General features: G+C 46.0%; 1 protein-coding gene across 4 annotated transcripts in view; it reads left to right on the top strand.

Moving 5' to 3' along the window:
• LOC135916549 (luciferin 4-monooxygenase-like) overlaps positions 1-18,982 on the top strand; it is a 148,690-nt gene extending 129,708 nt beyond the window's left edge. For all 4 annotated transcript variants that reach the window (XM_070528138.1, XM_070528131.1, XM_070528126.1 and 1 more), the window contains 6 exons: positions 4,770-4,941; positions 5,809-5,980; positions 10,033-10,133; positions 14,084-14,228; positions 16,410-16,673; positions 18,833-18,982. In XM_070528138.1, coding sequence (XP_070384239.1) covers positions 4,770-4,941; positions 5,809-5,980; positions 10,033-10,133; positions 14,084-14,228; positions 16,410-16,673; positions 18,833-18,957 — 979 coding nt within the window. In that variant the 3' untranslated portion in view covers positions 18,958-18,982. The remainder of the gene's footprint in view (positions 1-4,769; positions 4,942-5,808; positions 5,981-10,032; positions 10,134-14,083; positions 14,229-16,409; positions 16,674-18,832) is intronic.
• The last annotated feature ends 323 nt before the right edge of the window (positions 18,983-19,305 follow it).

The raw sequence follows: 19,305 nt of genomic DNA, 5'->3' as shown, positions 1-19,305 counted from the left end.
GGTCTTCAACCAGCAGAGCCTCCCACTGGTCTTCTGACTCTTCCTCTTGTTCTGCTTTTTTCTGCTCGGTTTCGCGTGGCGATGGTGATGACTGTGGTACGTCTGAGTTATTCCTGCACCCCTGCACCATGTGACTCAGCGAGTTTTGCGTGTCCGACGGGCATAACTTGCCGTCCCGCTCTAGGTCCCCGGATACCTGGCGTGCAGCAGTATTCCACGCGGGGAGGTTTCTAGCCTGGATTCTTCTCCAGGTCACCGCTTGTTACTTAAGCACTTATGTGCGGGCGGGAAGTGATTACTCTGCTTCCTGTAGTGCGCCAAGATCTGCGAATGTTTCTTGGATATCCGTCTACCCTCTTCGCGACAGCCGTTGGTCCACGTTCTCAGTGTGTCGGAGATGGCTCGGCGTGCATAATCTCGAGCCGCGGCGTGCGCCTCGAGATCATGCACGCCGAGCCATCTCATGTCCCGTCGAGTCATGTCGTGCCCATCGCTTGATGGCAGTGTAATCGTATCTCTGCCCCCAATTGTTCATGTGGGCCGTGGCACAGAGCTGGTAAGAGTAATTGCAGGGCTGCCTTTGAGTCAAAGAATATAGCCCAGTGATTTGTTGATTGTTGATGCACAATAAGGCACTGCGCTACGGCGACGGCAAGTTCGGACCCTGTTGATGTTGTGATATGGTTCATGTTGAACTTCTTGCATATTGATGTCGCAGTAATAATCATTGCTCTAGTATAGAACTGGTTAGAGTCGAAGAGCCACCTGCATAAATGTGAACTCGATTAGAGTATGAATTATGCAGTATATGTCGAGCGACTTGACTCAGGGCATAAGTCGGACTTCTTTCCAACTCCTGGAACGGAGAGCCGCATTTAAAGGACAAGGAGGAGCTTGGATCATAAAGGACAAGGTGATCTTGCTGCAGGCGTGAAATCGGATGGAAGAGAAGATCGGCAGGAGGCTACAATGCTCGAAAAAGTTGCCTCTGGTCTAATTTCCGAAAGAGGAGCAAGGAGTTGAGACTGGAGTCGGGAAAGGTGTCGAAGATTAGTTCTAAGCATGTCTATGGCGATATACATACCGATGGGATGTTCCCTGGCGACTGCAATGGTTGCGGTGGTTCATGCGCATCGCAGTAGACCTAGACAGGTTCTAAGCACTTGAGCTTGCACACTATCAAGCACTGTGAGATTTGTTCTCCAGGTGCTTGATAGCACCAGAGTGCTGTAACGCAAGAAACCCATGAAGAGCACTTTGTACAGTTGAGGCGTAGAACACACCGATGGTCCCCATGTTTTTCCAGCGATGGCTATTGAAAAGATGTATCGTAAGGAGTCTCTTCCTTAGGTAGGATAAATGGTGCTCCAAGGAAGGTCACGGTCTACAATGATCCCTAAAAATCAGTGGGTTTTCTTGTACAAGATAGGCTCGCCATTAATAGACACCTGGTATACGGTCATCGATTTTTGCGTGAAGGCGACTAATAAGCATTTTTCTGTTGAAACTCCGAGGCTTTGTCTCTGCAGATAAGTAGACGTCATCGTTGCAGCCTTTTGTAACCTTGCGCGAACCTGCGGGCGAGTTACTCCTGAAGCCCAGATACAGATGTCGTCTGTGTAAATTGACAGACTAACTGTCTGACTGTGGCAGGGATTCCGCCAGCCCAACCACATCCAGGTTGAGAATGGGTGGATGGGTGTTATGAGCGTCCCCTGGTGAACGGCGCGGTGGGTTGCGCCACCAATTTCTTGTTATTTTATTGCCCAATGTGCTCCTTATGTTTTAAAAAAGGGGGAAAGAGAGACCCGCGATGAATTCTCATAACCAAAGTTTCTGAACCCTTACTGTGAACTTTGTTTTTCTACGTCTCCGTGTTTTGTCGTTTCGCTACTTTTCTTCCACCAATCTTCCAATACCTCTTACTAATGTTTATTGCGGACATGTTTACTTTCCCCCTGCTCTCGCTTAACCCAACGGTTTCAAGGAGCCCAGTGATTCCTATATCGACTGCTGGGCAGACATCTTCACATTCTAATACAAATATACTCCATCGTTTCCCTAGATTTACCGCAGCAAGCGCTGGCTACTTCTTCCTTCTTATCTTTCGCTTCATAAGTGCATGTTCTAAGACATCCTGATTTCGCTTCGAAAAGTAATGACCTTCCCTTTGAGTTACTATAAACTGTGTTTGTCCTGATTTCGTTTTTCCTCTTAAAGGTTAAAGGTTTTATTAAAGTTCTTTGTCTGTCTGTCTGTCTGTCTTAAAGGTTCCTTTTCCACTGCCACCACCCATGAGATTATCTCAGCCTTTCTGACTTTCCACTTGACGTTCTTTGTTGCTGTGTTGCTCATCATACAGGCCGCATATATTGCTGGTAAGCTTCCCAGTTCTTCACTGTGTGAACACGATAGCTCAACTCAATAGCTCGTGTGATGCAGGAGCTGTTCAATTATCTATAATTTGTCACATACTGCTTGTCGTACGAAAGGTGATAAAAAAAGAAATGTGCCAATGACATTTTAAAAATCAATGGACATTAAAGACGCAGAGAAATTAATGAATATTTTACGCAAAAGAGGGGTCTTCTGGCATATTCGCAAGGTTCGTACCGCCAAACCGGCAGCAGGCCTTGACTTGAAATGGTCAAAGAGGCTGGCTTGGCGCGGTAACGGTAAAAAAAAGAGGGTGAAAACGAGGGTAAAAAAGGGGATCGGAAGTAGGTATTGTGCGTAATGTAGAAATAGTTCTTTACAAAGTCTAACTTAGCAGCAACTTATAAATGAAATGAGAACTCGAGACATATTCTCGAATGGTCACTTTCGGAGATATCGCTTTCGGAGGACGCTGATAGGCTCGTTGAGCAAAACCGTTAGCATCATACAACGCGCCGTATACTGCGTCATGCAAAAGTGGTGTATAGTATCGCCCAAAGCGATCGTCTGGGAATACGTCACCAGGGCAGGCCACAAGGACTAAGAGGAGGCAAAAGGCAACAGCAGCTCTGTGAGCCCAGATGAGTCGCATGCCGTCACAAAGTGCTGGGCGCAGTGTCACGGTGACTTTTTATCTAATGCACAACAGTCTGCATAACGTGGCAGCGCGGCATGTGCAATAATATACTGTCGCGTATACCGCCGTCCTCTAGACAACAATCAAGTGAGTTCACCGCTTTACGGCGTTATTTGCCTTTGATGGTCATAGGCCGAAAAGTCTGGTGCGCGTCAAAGGTAGAAGCGGCTTCAGTACGCCGAGGGCGGATGTTGGCAGTGCTGAGTGATTGACACGCGATCCGTATGGCGGCCGGCGCCTGTCGGGCCCCCGGAGAGCGCTGGATGATCGATAGATGAACAAATGCAATCAGAATGCATTACAAAGGCTCTCTCGCTTTCATCGTATACCACAATCAGTCAGCTTGGCTCGCTCAGCGGAGGCGCAAGAAGCGCCGGCTGCCACGCACTCCGAATATCGCTTTCAATCGCCGAGCACTGTACCACATACATGTGCATCGGCGCACCGTCGCTCGCCTTAACTGAAAAGGAGTGTGCGTATGTAGAGCAGACTTGCACGCAACGAATTACATGTAAAATTACTGGTAATTACTTGCATTATTTGGTAGTTTTGATAATTGATCGAATACCTTTCTTTTTTTTACCCGGCGACGCCCGGTATTTTTTACCCGGTAACCAATTACACGTAACTAATTACTTTATTGACAAGACAAGCTGTAACAGCCGACGCACTTTTGAACACTTTAATTTGACAGGAAATGCTGTAGAACGCCCGCGGTCGTGCAACGCAGCAACCTTACAAATGTGCACGTTCCGAAGGGCCATCGCGGACGTTCAGTATATTTGTTTCCTCGTGTTAACGCTCGACCAGTTGTTGACCGACCTATTGAACCGGCACTGCCATGGCGCGGCAGTGATGCCCCCTTTGGATGTTGAAGCCATTAAATCAGCTAGGGACAATTTTTTCAGCTTTTCATTCGCTCTGCACCGAAAGTGCCTTTTCCGAGCACTAGCGAAAAATGAAGCGCTGCGCTTTATAGAGGATCTGAACGCGAGCGTCGCGGCATCGAGTCACCAAGGTGTTCACAACAGCGCCCTTCACTACAGCGCGCATATCTAGCGAGTTTTTACTATCGCTGCTCATGTGTTCACAAGAAAAGGAGGGATGGTGACCTAAATTCTTTTTAATAGTAATTGCTATAGTGAAGATGAATACCGTGTGAAGCGTTGCAGAGGACACGTTCTAAGAGCTATGCTAGCTCGTTCTATTTACTGTACTTGTACAATGTTAATGAAAACTGCGAGAGAAGTAACGTATAGGCAATCGACTACCTTTAATAATTCCTCAATTACTTTCGGGGGGGGGGGCAGTAATTGGTCGCTGTAATGCCTTACATTTTTGAATGAATTAATTGTAATCGGCTACTTTCTGTAACATGTTCAAGTCCTATCTTGAACCGTGAGTGTGGTATACGCATGTGCGGTGAATGATGTAGCACGTGATGGTTGTAGCATTGCCTCGTGGTGGCGCACGCGCTAGATGAGACCTTGCGGGTTTTGTATCAGCAATAACGTTCGGTTGTGATGTCGAGCATTCGTCCTGTGTATTCCTTGTGTCTTGCGTGGGCGTCTTTTATCGCTGGTTTTTGCCTTAGTACATCAAGTACACCAACTCTCCCAGCACTTATCCTTGTTGCGGTCAATGATTGGGGACGCGGGACAGAAGGCAAACGCTGGCGCTGCTTGTGGTGGCGCAGGGCCGACGGCGAGCAGATCCTGCATTACACGGACGTGCTCGCCCAGTGGATGCCATGCACGCACCTCTCGGGCGTGTTTTTCACGCTGATAGCGCTGGCAGAGGGCGCTACTGTGGTGCTTCTTCCGGGATTCCGCGTCGAGTTGCTTCTCGCCTCCGTCCAAAGGTACCAGGTGAGTGATGCGCGATCCAGTGGGACTCTCTGGTTTTCTCGGCGGTCTCGAACAATCCGAGGCCCTCCGGCTTGCGTATTGGGAATAGAGGTAAAAAATATTGCAACTATGTTAACTCCGAGTCAATTGGTCCCGTGTTCGCAAAATTTATCCGATGTAAGTGGCGCTAGCGATTGGCCATCTCTGAAATTATCACCTTGCTATCACAGAAATCACTAGTTTATGTGGCGGTTGCTGAAGGCCAGCCAATAAGGAAACGCTCTCAGATAAGAGAAGTTTTGTGATTACGGAGCCTGCCGACGCGTACACGGTAAACATTACAGCTTGTGCCGATGACCATGCAACCACTCGTCTTCGTCTCTGCTGCATAAAATGGAGAAAACCAAATTTTCGAGATTAGCGATGCCACGTGCAGAGTTTATTTGTACAGTTAAGGGCCCATAGTCACAAAAAGTACTTTCACTAGAATTGTTCATGAAAGAAAATTTCAGCCAATTCTTACGCTGTACATATCATTAGCGAAGACGACCAGCCAAAGGCGAAAGAAAAGAAAAAAAAATACTTCTGAAAAGCGTTGACAATTCAGCACCAGTATATTTAAGGAAAGCTAGCCATATGTCATGTGTGTGTGCTAAGATGCTCTTGTTGTCACATGTTAGTGTTTCTCCCGTAAATATGGGCAGGTTTTATTCGTAAACCCCCCCCCCCCCCCCCCCACTAGCGTACTCCCTTAAGTTTATTCGCTGTAGCTTCGTGAACCAGAAGAACTAAAGTTAAGGGCAGGGGGCAGAAAGTGTCGTTTATTTATATGCAGACTGAACAAAAGACAAACACTAAAGCCGCTGTCTAAACTCGGTGCGTTCGCAGGCTACGTTCCTTCCGCTGCTGCCGACGTTCGCCGTAATCGTGACCCAGTCGCCGCTTGTGAAGCGCACCAACGTGTCGAGCGTGCGTACCCTCGGCATCGGCGGCAGCGTTACGCCGGATGTGGTCGTCCAGGACCTGCTTCACATATTCAACCTCGAGACTCTCTTCCACGGTGCGGTCGTTGAGTGAAAGACTGGCGTTTGCTTACCATCACAGGCACATTTCTCACGTAGCTTGCACCGCGAGGCTGCCCGCCGTAACGATTGTTCCACGTTGGTTAGTTTTCGTTGTGCGCACACAGCCTTCGCACACCCACGTGCGCAACCATGACAAAAGGCGACTGGTTTTCTGCGTTTTTCACTACAGCTCTTGTCGGGACGGGACAGTCAGTGCAACGCAGTCGAACAGTTCACAACCGATGGCAAGCTGCACTCAGTTGCAGCTTGCCAAGGACCAAGGCCATGCATAGTCAGCTTACCATGTGCAGGCGGATTCACCCAGCCTGACGGGCTGGTCCTTACGTGAGCCCGAATGGCACATTTCCGCTCTAAGAGCCCATTCAGCACACATTTATCAGGTGAGCAGAATAAACGCCGTCAACGGAAAGTGGCAGCTGCTGACGTGAGACTTGGAAATGAGGGCGCAGTTGTCCTCATTCGCAGCAAAGCCACCGTTGCAGCCGTTTCGTTATGCCTACTTCGCCTCCTGGTACAAGAGACCACGCGTGATTGGTGTCACAGGAGTGATTGGCAGCACGTATGTGCCACAGCCTTACCCGCCGCGGTTGCTCAATGGCTATGGTGTTAGGTTGCTGAGTACGAGGTCACGGGATCGAATCCCGGCCGCGGCGGCCGCATTTCGATGGGGGCGAAATGTGAAAACACCCGTGCACTTACGTTTAGGTGCACGTTAAAGAACCCCAGGTGGTCGAAATTTCCGGAGTCCTCCACTACGGCGTGCCTCATAATCAGAAAGTGGTTTTGGCACGTAGAACCCCATAATTTAATTTTAATGTGCCATAGCCTTACTGGAGAAGCACAGAGCCATTTTTTTGTTTGCCTTTGCTACGACATTAATCTTGCACTGCGATCTCAAGGGGGCTTTACGTCAGCTTTGTACATTCAATGTCTTTTTTTTTCGTTTTTACCGTTTATACATGGCACTCAGGGGTGCGTTACGGCATTGAACATCAAGAAAATCGCCAATGGAGGGGGTTCGTTTCAAAGGCTGAATGAGCACGAAAGGGGGTAAAAAGAAAGATAGCATGCGTTTGAGTTACTGGCCAACCATCACGCGCTTTGCGTGAACTACGCGGGAAAAACGAAAATTTGAATGTGTCATTTCGAGCAAAGTAAGGGGTTAGTGAACCGGGTTGATAGTGACGCGTGCGGCATGTGGTTAGAAACGATACATAGCGTGCAGGATCAAGTGCCAATTTTTAAAGATATTATCGACGCATGTTTTTTTCTTGTTTCAAGGAGTTGGATACCGTTATTTATCACTAGCTCAGACGGTGAATCGAACGGTGAGAATTTTGAATAAATAAACCTTACGGCTTTACTTCGAATTTGTTCAAGTTTTTAAATATTGTTTATACTATATGGATCCCACACCACGCATGCACACTCGAGCTTAGGTCTGATTAATGAATTATAAGGCAGTAGTTTAACCTGAGCGGGGGCTTTCGAAAGATTATTCCGTAAAAGACAGTTTGCGAATGACGGATGAGCACATATTTTCAACATGTGAATTCCAGGAGGGATTGTTAGTTATTGTTACACCTAGGTATCGAAGGGCGAAACAATGAAATCTTCCTTACCTCAGTAAGGAAGCCTCCATTCCGGTGAGGCCACCTTATGCCACTGTGAAAGCTTTCTTACTGAGGGGCCCTCAGCGAAGGCTTCCTTGGTGCTTCCTCAGCGTAAGGTAGGTCCAAAGCTGCCTTCATGCGTCCTTACGCCGCTCCTGGCCCTGAACGAGCGCTTCACCTCACTGCTTAGCTACGTGACGTTTGTTTGCGCATGCGCGCTGTCACCGGCCTGTGGAGAAGCGCAAGCACGGTGCGTCTTGCAAGGCATGTTCGTATCAGCCGCACTTCGGCATGAGTGTCGTTCCTAGGCGTTGCTATGCGTTGCAAGACGCCGGCGTGCCAGCGTTGCTGGAGCCACAAGTATTGCGCTATACTGTTGTACTTTTTTTACGTTTAGTAAATAAAACTAGAAGAAAGCATGCACGCGCGTCTCTATAATAGCACTTCAACTTAAACATTATGCGACGACACAACATCTTTCTACTGAATAGTGGTATTCGCGTAAAGCTCTTAAGAGATCATCTCGAACCCAGGCGCGCGGCAACCGTCCCTTACGTGAGGACGGACGAAGGGAGCTTTAACAGTACGCTTGCTTCCTCCATCGATCCTTCGCTGCAAGGAGGCCTCACGTAAGGTTAGGAAACGGTCGAAGGAAAGGTAGGTTTCATTGTTTGGGCCTAAAATTGGATGCTTCAAGTAAGGGTGATTGTCCAAGGTGATACCCGTGATCGAAACAAACTTTTTTGCGTGATACGCGAAGGAAGTTCGTTTTGTCTTTATTTAGAACCATACCCCATTCCTGGCACCATGCTAGGATGTTAGTTAAAGAGTTATCTAGGTAATTCTGGTGATTCGAACATGTAATGTCACGATTCAGCACTTGGGTCTGCACCTAGGTCTGCGCGAGTGCATTTGCTATGACCAAGGAGATGGAAGACGAGAGAGAGGATGAGAGCCAAGTAAAGGGAAAACTGCGTTGGCGAGATGTCTTGCGTTAAAGTCTTCAACGCCTCTCGCTGGCGCAGGTCTTCTCGTTCTTTATTTTCCTCTCCTCTAGTTATTGCAGGTACGTTGAATCGGGCGTGTCGCAGCATACGCACCGCATGCAATGCTCGGCTCGTGAAATGCAATAATGCGGCGCGCTCTGTGTTTGCTTGTTCGCGAATGTACCTGTGAACGTGCTCATCTCTCCAGATAAAAAAAAAATCTGCCAGTGTAGCCTTTAATGTTAATATATGAAATTGTGTGCGTCCTTGTGCAAATGTGCGTTTGAAAGGCCATGGAGGACTGAAACAAAGGAAACGACGCACAACGGTGTTGAGTGTGTTAATTACAACTAATTTTAAGCAAATAACGGCGGGATACTTATTGATGCTAAGAGCTACTGACCAACTCGCATGCATTGGAACAACAATATTAGCCTTTATAAAACGTATAGCTGTAAACCATGCTGGTAATATAGGTACGATTATTGCTTCCAATATCATAACTAAGTTAAGAAGTTCGGCTAATGTTGCTTTGTGCATTAGTACGGCAAGTTGGGCGTGTTGGCTTTTGTTCATAATAAATGCAGTACATAATTTTGTGCACAGGCGTCAGCCTGTCAGTGTAATTTCTGTGATCACAACATCCAGCGTATGAGAAAGGGGAATTCACTTGTCTAACTTATGATTTGTTAGAATTGTAGCGCCCACTCCTGATCTGAAATAAAGAATCTGACAGAGATAGAGGAGACGAGAGAGGGAAAGGAAAAGGTTTCCTTTAAAGTGCTGGAGCTTCGCAGGCTGCTCACGCTACGCGTTAGCATCTTTCCCGAACCCTGCTCAACACAGTCATTAACGACATTGCTAGACCACTGTCAGTTAGGAAAATCTCCTCAAATAATGGCAAAATCTCCTTCTTATCAAGAGGTGGTGTGGCTACTTCCACAGGCAGGCAAGAAAGCTCCCAGAAGATTATCAGCCCATCGGGAGGGCCACGTGGAAAATGCTTAAACCAGATAGCACTTAAAAACCAGTACACAGGTGAGGGGGAGGAAAGGAAACAGTGAGTAGTTAGGAAAGGAAACAGCACCTCTAAATCTGGTAGTCAACAGAGAAGGTAAATAATAAATGTTTAAGTGCATATCGCCCTCAATAAGCGTGGAAAATGCCGCTGCACACGCGGAAGGATGGATGACAGTTAAAATAGTGGTTCCTTGTAAGTAGGCACAATGCAACTTCCAAAACCCCCAGTACCACGTTTATGCGACAAGTCTCAGCGGCGCTAAGTCTTGCTCAAAAGCCGTAAGGCCCAGTATGGAAAACGAAATACTCTACTCGACGCCATGTGCATGTCCACTGCGTGACGTACTTGCGCTGTTTGCACGTCCTGGAATGAACGTGAGCCCTGTTTTGGTGTTCTTGGTCGCGCAGTGTACGGAATGACAGAGATGAGCGGCATGGTCAGCATAACGCCTTTGCACCATGTCTCGTCGGAGACTGTTGGATATCCAATGCCACTGACCGAAGTAAAGGTGCGTTGAAAAAAAAGCGAGTATTAGATGCATTCATTGTAGTCGTGACATTCAGTAAATCATCTCAAGGAATAATATCACCTAATCTGTCCATTGAGTTGTTGCGAGCATAGAAACGCATGTAATTGTCTAACTAGTTGTAAGTATATTTAACGTACATCACACATACAATGCAGTCATGTTATTGATGACACGGATTTTTATCGGCGTGCATGTTATCATTGTGACACAACCTTCCGGTGTAGAAATTTGTGGTCATGCATGTTGTATTTGCTTCCTCGAGACAATAAATAGCGGATGGCGTTTTCTTTCTTCAAACATTGCCAACTGCAAGATAAATGAGAAAAAGCAAGAGCTGAATGTTTAGCGAATGCTTAAAGAGTGGAATCATTGATCACCTGGTTCAGTTGTTTGCGTGCAATGACGTTATAATGCCGCTGTTAGCACATCATACCGGTAAGCGTTGGTGTGCTTGCTTATAAGTGATACCAAGGTTACTGTAGTTCCAACTAAATACAATTAATGGATAACTTCAATCGCAGAGGTGTTGAACATCGTCGTAAACAGAGAGAGAATTTATTTGAAGGAAGACAGAGAGGTGGGCCTGAGCTAGCCGGCTCTAGGCTTTTACTCTGCTCAGTGGGAGGGGGCAACGGGGACGTAAAAGCCGGATGAGGGCTTATCGCTGATTTTAAATAATTAAAAGACCTTTCTTGGCACCTGTGCTGCTCACGCAGGAGAAGCTCATACAAAAGCCTCTTCGTTGCACGTTTTTCCGAAGTTTCAATTGGATTCGATCGGAACTCCAGCCATGCTCTGAAAGCTTGATGGCACTTCTGAATGACCTGTTCGGACTTTGTTAATAACCATGAGAATGTCGAGAATGTTGAACTTGCCTTCATCATTGTGCATCCTTCTTTGTCATCACCATCGTAAGCAGCCCGCACTGCTCCTTACGAGCGAACCAAGTCCCGCATTCGCAAAAGTTATCTCGCGTAGGAGCATTTTCTCATTGGTTGGCCATCGGGCTCCCACCACTCATCATAACGCTCTCGTGATAGACGGTCGCTACCGGGATCTCATACACGACTGACGGCACTTGCGTAAGGGGGGCTTTGTGAATGTGGGCCCTGGTTTACATAGTGCTGTGAACACTGGCTAACGCAACGGCACTGACGTAACAAAATGTAACTCAACAGTATTGCTCATTAGGGAATTGCTCAAATGATTTATGAGTATAAACATTCATGAGCCATTTAACTCTGTGAAGGTGGATGACCAGCGAAGTTGTTTAGCGCACGACACAGAGGTGACTCACAGTATTGAACAAAGGTACGAACATATTTATTGTCCCAATCTGTGGTAATCGTGGCGACATAGGTGTGCACACACATTCGCGTATCACCTCTGTTATTAAACGTGTTCGTCACGCAAGGCAACGAATGGCTCATACCCCCTTATGCAATGGCTCATACCCCTGTAAGCTCGGCCTCCCCATTACGACGACAGAAGTGAAATTCTACGCCCGCTGTGGATGACGACGGCGCTCGAGCCATTGCTGCTGCTGATAGTTTTTTGCACAACGGAGTCAGCTGCGGAAGAAGACGACGACGACGAACGCACGAGCACTGGCACTAGCGCGTTTGCGCAGTTGGCGCCGAGAATTCTTTAACAGTCCTTTTTTGAAAAAGTTGTACAAAACATTTTTTTTTTCAAAAACAATTGTTCTTACCCTTGTGCCTGAGATCTCTTTGGGTCCCACGTGTGACAAGGGCAGTTCAAGGGTGCGTAACAGGTTCCCGAGCCTACAGAGGTATGTGCCATTGAGCTCGGACCCTTTCTGCACAATCATCAGGATCGGCCCACATGATTTATTTTTGTGAACACCTCGGACACATTTTTTTCCAGGCCCTAGCCATAGACAGCTTCGCTGTCTATGGCTAGGGTGTGAAAACATAGGGTCTGGTTGCATACGGAAGATGTCTGAGCATATTGGTGCGTTCATAACACACAGCTAAACTCTGGTCAGAAGGGAACACAAACAGAAAAACATACACCTTACTCAGCACTTAACTCTCTACATTTTCCCTTTCTGTACTACGCTTGTTAGCGCTACAAGCATGAGCTCCACACGGCGTTTAAATAAGGAATTATGTCCACCGGTCACATGGGTTATTAAGTTTATTCAGTTCTCAATTTTTCTAATGTACCTGTAAAATATCAAATACTGGGAATGCACCGCTCTATCTTGACGACTCGCGTCTGAACGCGCAATAGGACAATCGTAAAAGTGCAGACGATGCACTTTCGTTCATTTAAAGGGAATCTCTATTTTGCGAACCCTCCCAGACTTTCCTGACCGTGGCTGCTGCTTAGCCGAATACATTTGCGGACGAACGATGTTTGAAGGCACCCGGGCCACCAAGTCGCTCACATGGACGTTGTATGCTGGCCACGTATGTCCATCTGTGTTCTGCGTAACAAAAGCATAATTTACTACATAAAACCTGAGCATATAATGTTGGCTCACAGGCATCTCTATAGCACACGGATCTGTTAATAGAAAGGCGAATTATATTTAACGGGTGGATTCCTTAAATTACCTAAGTTTCTTTGATTTATACACTCATGCAACACATGCCACCCCATGGGTTCTTCGCCGATCCTCCAGAACGGTCATGCCCCACTATAGGCACGATTCCTGCATAAAACATGAATATATAATGTCGGCTTACAAATATGTCTAAACCACACCGATATGTCAGTAGGATTGTTCCTTATATTTCGCGAATTGTTTGATTTACTTCACTTTCGTTGATTTAGCCATTCGGTATGTGCCACGGGGGGTGTGCCTATTCTTGGCCAATCCTCCAGAATTTGTTTGTCTCACTGTCACACACGCGGTACAGAATCCCTAAAGGTTGCTCGATACGTGTGGCACTTTTCTGTCATCGTTAAATTGTACGCATCGCCGTTAGCTGCAAAGCATTTAATGAACCGTTTTGCTTAAGCTTCGCTTTGCATATATTCCAACATGTGCGTTGGATCTGAATATTCTATGTTTATTCTTCTTTTGTGCATCGTTCAGTTTTCCAGCGATATAGATTGTGTTTTCGCTTTATTGAGGTGACCAACCGCGGCCCGCATTCACAAAAAGCTCTTAGGTTACGAACTGTTCGTAAGATCAAATTCCAGCCAATTCTCATGCTGGACACATTATTAGTGCAGGCTGCCGGCCAATGGCGAGAAGCACTTACGAACGAAAAGCTTTGTGTACTCGACCACAGTTTCCGTATACTCACAAAACTGTTACGTAAGAGAGTTTCCTAATTGGCTGGCGTGGAGTGTCCAACTAATACTCGTGGTAGCGACCGGCATGCGATAGCTAGATGATGGTCATGGTGATGCCCAAAGGATGACATTGAATTAAGGGGACTTTTGCAACTAAAGGGGTACACTTAGATAGGGCATGAAGAGACACCTTCTAAACAAGACTGGCAGATGTAGCCTAATATTTGACATTTATGACAATATTTTAAAATATGACTCTGAGGCCTACGCTATGGTATTGCCTCAAAATTACTCAGTTTGTCTTTGAACGTGAAAGAAAAGGGGGTTAACCGAAGGGACCGATTTTTAGTAATCATATCATGAGAAGCCAACAAAGAGGCCAAGGACAACATAGGGGAAATTACTTGTACTACTAATTGAATGCTCGAGTATTGCGAAGACCTGGAATCGTTCCCCACCTGCAGCAAGTTGTTTTTTCATCCACTTTCATTGCCATTAATTTCTTATTTATTTATTCAATTAGTAGTACAAGTAATTCCCCTATGCTGTGCTTGGCGTCTTCTCATGTTATCAGTTTGTCTATGAGCTCCCATTCTGAGCTGCAGACTGCCGTCGTCCTTTCGTACATGCACGTGTGAATACAATCTCGCATTCTGCAGGTTTTAGACCTCGATACCGGAAAGCCGCTGCCTGCTGATAAAGACGGCGAGATCTTGGTTCGTGGGCCCCAAATGATGCTGGGATACCTGAACAAACCGGAGGCCACTGAGAACGCTATCGAAGCGGACGGCTGGTATCACACGGGTGGGCTTATGTCATTTCCTCCTTGACGTACATCGCCTGAAATTACCGTCGTGGGTGCCATTTTGAGGCTGCCAAAAGCATCTACTCGAAAAGTGAATAAAGTAGGGATGATAACATTCAAAGAAGATGCTACAAAGTATATAAACAAAATATTCAGCATTGTTAACACGTAGATGCAAGCCTCGACGTCGATTGTTGTGGTCAACAGCAACATTCCCACCGGCTAATGTTGCACTTTCACCGGTGGCACAATTTAGAGAACGTACGAATGGCCTAGAAAACTGTGTGCGTGGATAGCACTCGTTGGAAAACAAGAAAAAAGCTCTGGAGACGCTTAAGGTTTGCCTTTAATAGTGGAACACGATGGCATTAAAGAGTCCCTGACTGCTTATCACGCTTTCCGGGAACTGCAGCTTATGCAACGTAATCTTTACCGAGAAACGTTTGCGGCGAAAGCTATGCAGGAAGGCAAGCTTCGTGGTTCTTCCCCCCCGCCCCTCCCACGCACAGTCGGCGCGCCGCGCTAGGATTGGTAGACACGTTTCGCTCACGGTCAACTCACGCTCAACGCCGCCGACGCCATGCTCACTGCGCAACAGGGACCTTAAAGCTATCGCTTCGAAATTGTGGAGATCTTCGTCTCACAGCGTCTCGGTTGAACAGATGTCAAAGTAGTTCGCCGCATGTGTGTGCGCATAGAATCAAACGTAAGGTTTTTTTTTTCTGGTATTATATTCATAATTAAAACAAACAATCGAAAACACAGGCAGTTCATAAGTAAGAATACTTATTGAACTCATCAATTTTCCTGCAAAAAGCATTGCAAGAAACTTTTATGAACATACATAACAGATTTGTTGCGACATCGTGCTGTCAAATGCAGCAACTTATCAGGCATCTTAAGCGCACAACGCCACGGAGGAGAAAGCGCTGCGAACTGCAGAAAGCTGAGGCAGTTCCACACGCATTATTGCTCGCAAGTGAATGCAAGCATTTTCAGTGAGTAATTAAGGAACAGTACAGATGTAACCATACGCAGGAGCGTATCAGGCGTGGAACTTGGTATTTGCGTTTACACGGGACTTGCGGGCATCAACAGTGCAACAATAGTGGCACTAGGGAAAGAAAAAAAGAAAAAAAAACTGACTTCGATATTCACCGCAATAGTTACCCCTACTAATAGAGGCTGTGTATCGGTGCATTTTTGTTCAAGCACGATGCATCGGCCAATCGCCCAATCAGTATGCACGCTTCAGGAAGTTTACACCATTGGTTAGAAGATATGAACAGCTAATACACAATAGTTCCTAAACAAATGTAGAGTGTGTTTATAAAAGTCCTTAGTAACCTTCTTGCACATTTCATTTGATTAGAAGATTTCTCGATTTTCTCTTCAATGTTTTGTGAATTGCTGTAAATGTCTATTGCATTCTTGACGTTGAATTGAAATCGGCAGATGCCACACTTTCACGGTTTTATTCCATTTTCTTGAACGGCCGTAGAGCGCTACATAAATGTTACATTCATATTAAGCGTACGAGGCTTTGTATGTAAAACGTATAATAACACCTGGGAGAAACGGGAAGGAGAAATCGCTAGAATTATCGACACTGTACTGTAGAACACGCGAAACGAAGTCTGGCGTATAGGTCGATATACGCAGCACACATAGTACTGCGTGCTTTTATGAAGTCGAGCCATGGAACACTCAGTACTGTGACGAGGCTGCGCCTGAAAGATATTTGCTTTACGTGTAGATGGACATAATTAAGCCAATTGGGAAAGTGTGTGGTGCCATAGACAACCTTAAAGAGGAAAAACAATGTCTTATTAATGATACTCACTCTAGAGGCATGCGTTGAGATACTGAAGATATTGTACTCGCGTAACCAGAAACGACGGAAAAGGTGCTTAAACAGGTCCCTAGATTCCGTTGGAACTGAAACATTTCCCTTGTCTGTCGCTCTAACAGCGGCGGCGGACACTCCGGACGAAACTTGGTTAAGCGAAGCCCTAACCAGAAGCTCCCCAGATGGCATCGGTTACCTGCGTGGCTTGTTGCGATATAAGTCAGCGTTATGCCCATCGTCAAAGAGTAGCGAGTTGCTTTCGTCTTTCCACGACGCATCAGCAGCGCGTTTGCCGCGAGTACATGCGCACGCCATGTTGCTACGCACGCAGGCGACGTGGGCCACTACGACGCGCTGGGACAGCTGTACATCGTGGACCGCATCAAGGACCTGATCAAGTGCATGGACCAGCAGGTGGCGCCGGCAGAGCTCGAGGACCTGCTCATGCGCCATCCATTTGTGCGCCAGGCGGCCGTGGTGGGTGTGCCGCACCGACAGATGGGCGAGGCGCCCAGGGCTTTCGTCGTGCTCACCGACGAGGCGCGCGCCATGCCCGCGCACGAGGTGGCGACTCAACTCAGCGAAATGGTCGCCGGTACGTGCCCCACGCACAGAGCTCACACAACGGGCGGCGTCGTGGCGCCGCGACTCGTTTTAATACCCACGTTGCCTTACAACAACTGAGCAGTCAACGAAGAGCTGAGCATTTCTTTCTTTCTTTTTTTCTTTTTTTTCATCATTGTTATGCACCTACTGCGCGTTCGTTCAGGAAGAGCATCAAGGATATAACGGTGATGTCTGCGCGTGCCTGTGGGCTTTGTCAGAAGCAACGTCGAGCAGGGAAACCAGGGTAGCCGTCGGTGGCGTTGATGTCGCCGTTCCCGGATGTGGATGATATAGTGGCATTCTGGTTTGGCTAGACAAAGGCGGGTGTTGTTGGGAGGTGGATTCGTTAGGCTCACAGAGGGCGCATGCTTGGCTTCGACGAGTTGGCATCGTCAATGGCCATCCGGTGAATAGAGTACGGGCAAAATTATACAATACCACGTCCTATGCTACTTCTAATATAGGGGTACGCGCAAGGTTTGAGCGACTTATGGAAGGAGAATGAAGACGAGGACGAAGCGATATCTGAATGAGTAAAAAAAAAAAAAGAACATTCTCCCTTTATTGACGTAGCTTTAGCGCAACCTTTTACTTTTCACGGGCTTCGCTGTGATTGCCACTTCGATTCAAATTCCCTATATATAAGCCGCATTTGGACATGAACCTTAGGACTCATTAGCACAGCATGTCTCCTAAATGTGAATATTCTAGTTGTCTTCATAACTCTGCAACAACAATGGGAAGTCCCTTATCAGGAATTACTTTTTTGAAAGATTGTTCTGGAACAAGCAGTTTCTGCTGTTCGTAGTCAACATATGGCACCAAATAATATTACAGTGGCATTGTCGCTCAATACTTTCTCAGACTACAGATTTATTTTATATCCTGCTATTTTTACGCAACCTAAATGCTAGCTGATAAGGGCTGTCATTTAAAGAACTTGCGACGTTTTTTTTCTTGGAGATGCAGGTTTAGTATTTAGACAAACAAACTGTCGCAACGCCCAAATTTCATGCGAGAAGTTTATCAGCTGTGGCAAGTTCATCAGTTTACGTCTTCTCAATATGATATCTCAGTATATTCGAAATAACACTTGCCGGCTACGTACCAATTTTTCATTTAACACTTGCATTTCGACTGGAGTATAAATGCTTGTTGTCGTGATTTTAGCCAACTTTGCTTACTAAAATAAAAACGCATTGCTTGCGGGGGACGAATTCTCACTATGTGTCGCGGGGCTCCCACGCTGTTTCATATGGGAGACGTTTGTGGGATTGGTCTGTTTCCAATAATTTTTTTTTTGCTTAAGTTCTAAAGTTGCTGTTTTTTTTGTTGTTGTAGTTGTTGTCGTTGTTGTCAATCGCGCACTGTCTTAATAGTAACATTGCTAGCTCGGGTATTTACGTGCCTTCTTGCACTGTGGTTGATCCCGCCATTGGCAGCGATCACCTTCAGATAGTGATTGGCACTGTGAACCATTTAATTTCTTTAGGTAATCATGCACATACTTTTGTGAGGTATGCTATACTTAAATAGATTCAGTCAGCTTCGTAATCTCTTCTAGGTACGAAAATATATTTCGATATAATGAGCGTTTCTTCAGGTTTAAAATTACCTTCAAAGCAATTTGAGTTTGTGGTTTTGTCAACGATCAGGGTTATAGTAGTCCCTGGTGAAATTTTCACTGTATACAGAATTATACATGCTGAAATACGGTGAGAAAAAAGAACCTTCTTTACAACCAGTGCCTCTCTAATTCGGGTAATTAGCAGTTTCAATAGCTAAGGATAATTACGGTGAAAATGATGATAGTGTTATGTCAAGTACTGGATATAGAAAAGCTATCTGTCGGTTTTGTCACATTCGTAAGGCTTCATCAACGCCAATAAACATTGGCTGAGTCCTATCACAATAAGAGTTATTGGAGTCATTAAGTTATATTGCGAAAATTTTGCAAGGCTTCACCACCAAGTTGTAATAAAGTTTGGTGATGTAGATAATGTTATAGATGTAACAATTACGGAGTTTACGTACGTTGTTCGGCTGCTACCGGCCTTAACTATAGGTCTAAATGACATTTCAAATAGGTATGATAAAAATAATAATTACTACTGGCTATGCATCCGTTTTTGTCTTTTTTTCCCCCAGAAACTTCAGCGCCACACAAGCATCTCCACGGCGGCGTACAATTTATGGAAGAATTACCGAAGTCGGAATCTGGAAAATATCTCCGCCGGCAGCTTAGAGATCAATACATGCAATCCATGTCATAAGCACGCATCAAATAAAGAATTGACATCTTGCCTTGGCTGCTCCTTCCGTTGCTGCAATAGTTGCTTTCGTCAAATGCACTTTTGTTTCATCTTGGCTGACAACTATAGTATGAAGAAAACATGACTGCCATCGTAAATGAAAGAAGAGTGATTACTTTTACAACATGTTTGGACGTACGTAGAAATAAGCAAATTGTTACTTCGGGGAATGGCGATCGAATTCACAATTTCCTCTTGCGAACAAATATAGCGTAAGAGCTTTTTGTGAATGCAGGCCTTTATATTTTCTAATGACCAGTTCTCGGAACAAACAGGATAATGACACCGGGTATATAGGGTTTTCGAATA

Source organism: Dermacentor albipictus, chromosome 1 (genome assembly GCF_038994185.2).
Source record: "Dermacentor albipictus isolate Rhodes 1998 colony chromosome 1, USDA_Dalb.pri_finalv2, whole genome shotgun sequence".
NCBI classification, from domain to species: Eukaryota; Metazoa; Arthropoda; class Arachnida; order Ixodida; family Ixodidae; genus Dermacentor; species Dermacentor albipictus.
The sequence above is the reverse complement of the archived record's forward strand: the minus strand, read 5'-3'. Positions and strand labels throughout refer to the sequence as shown.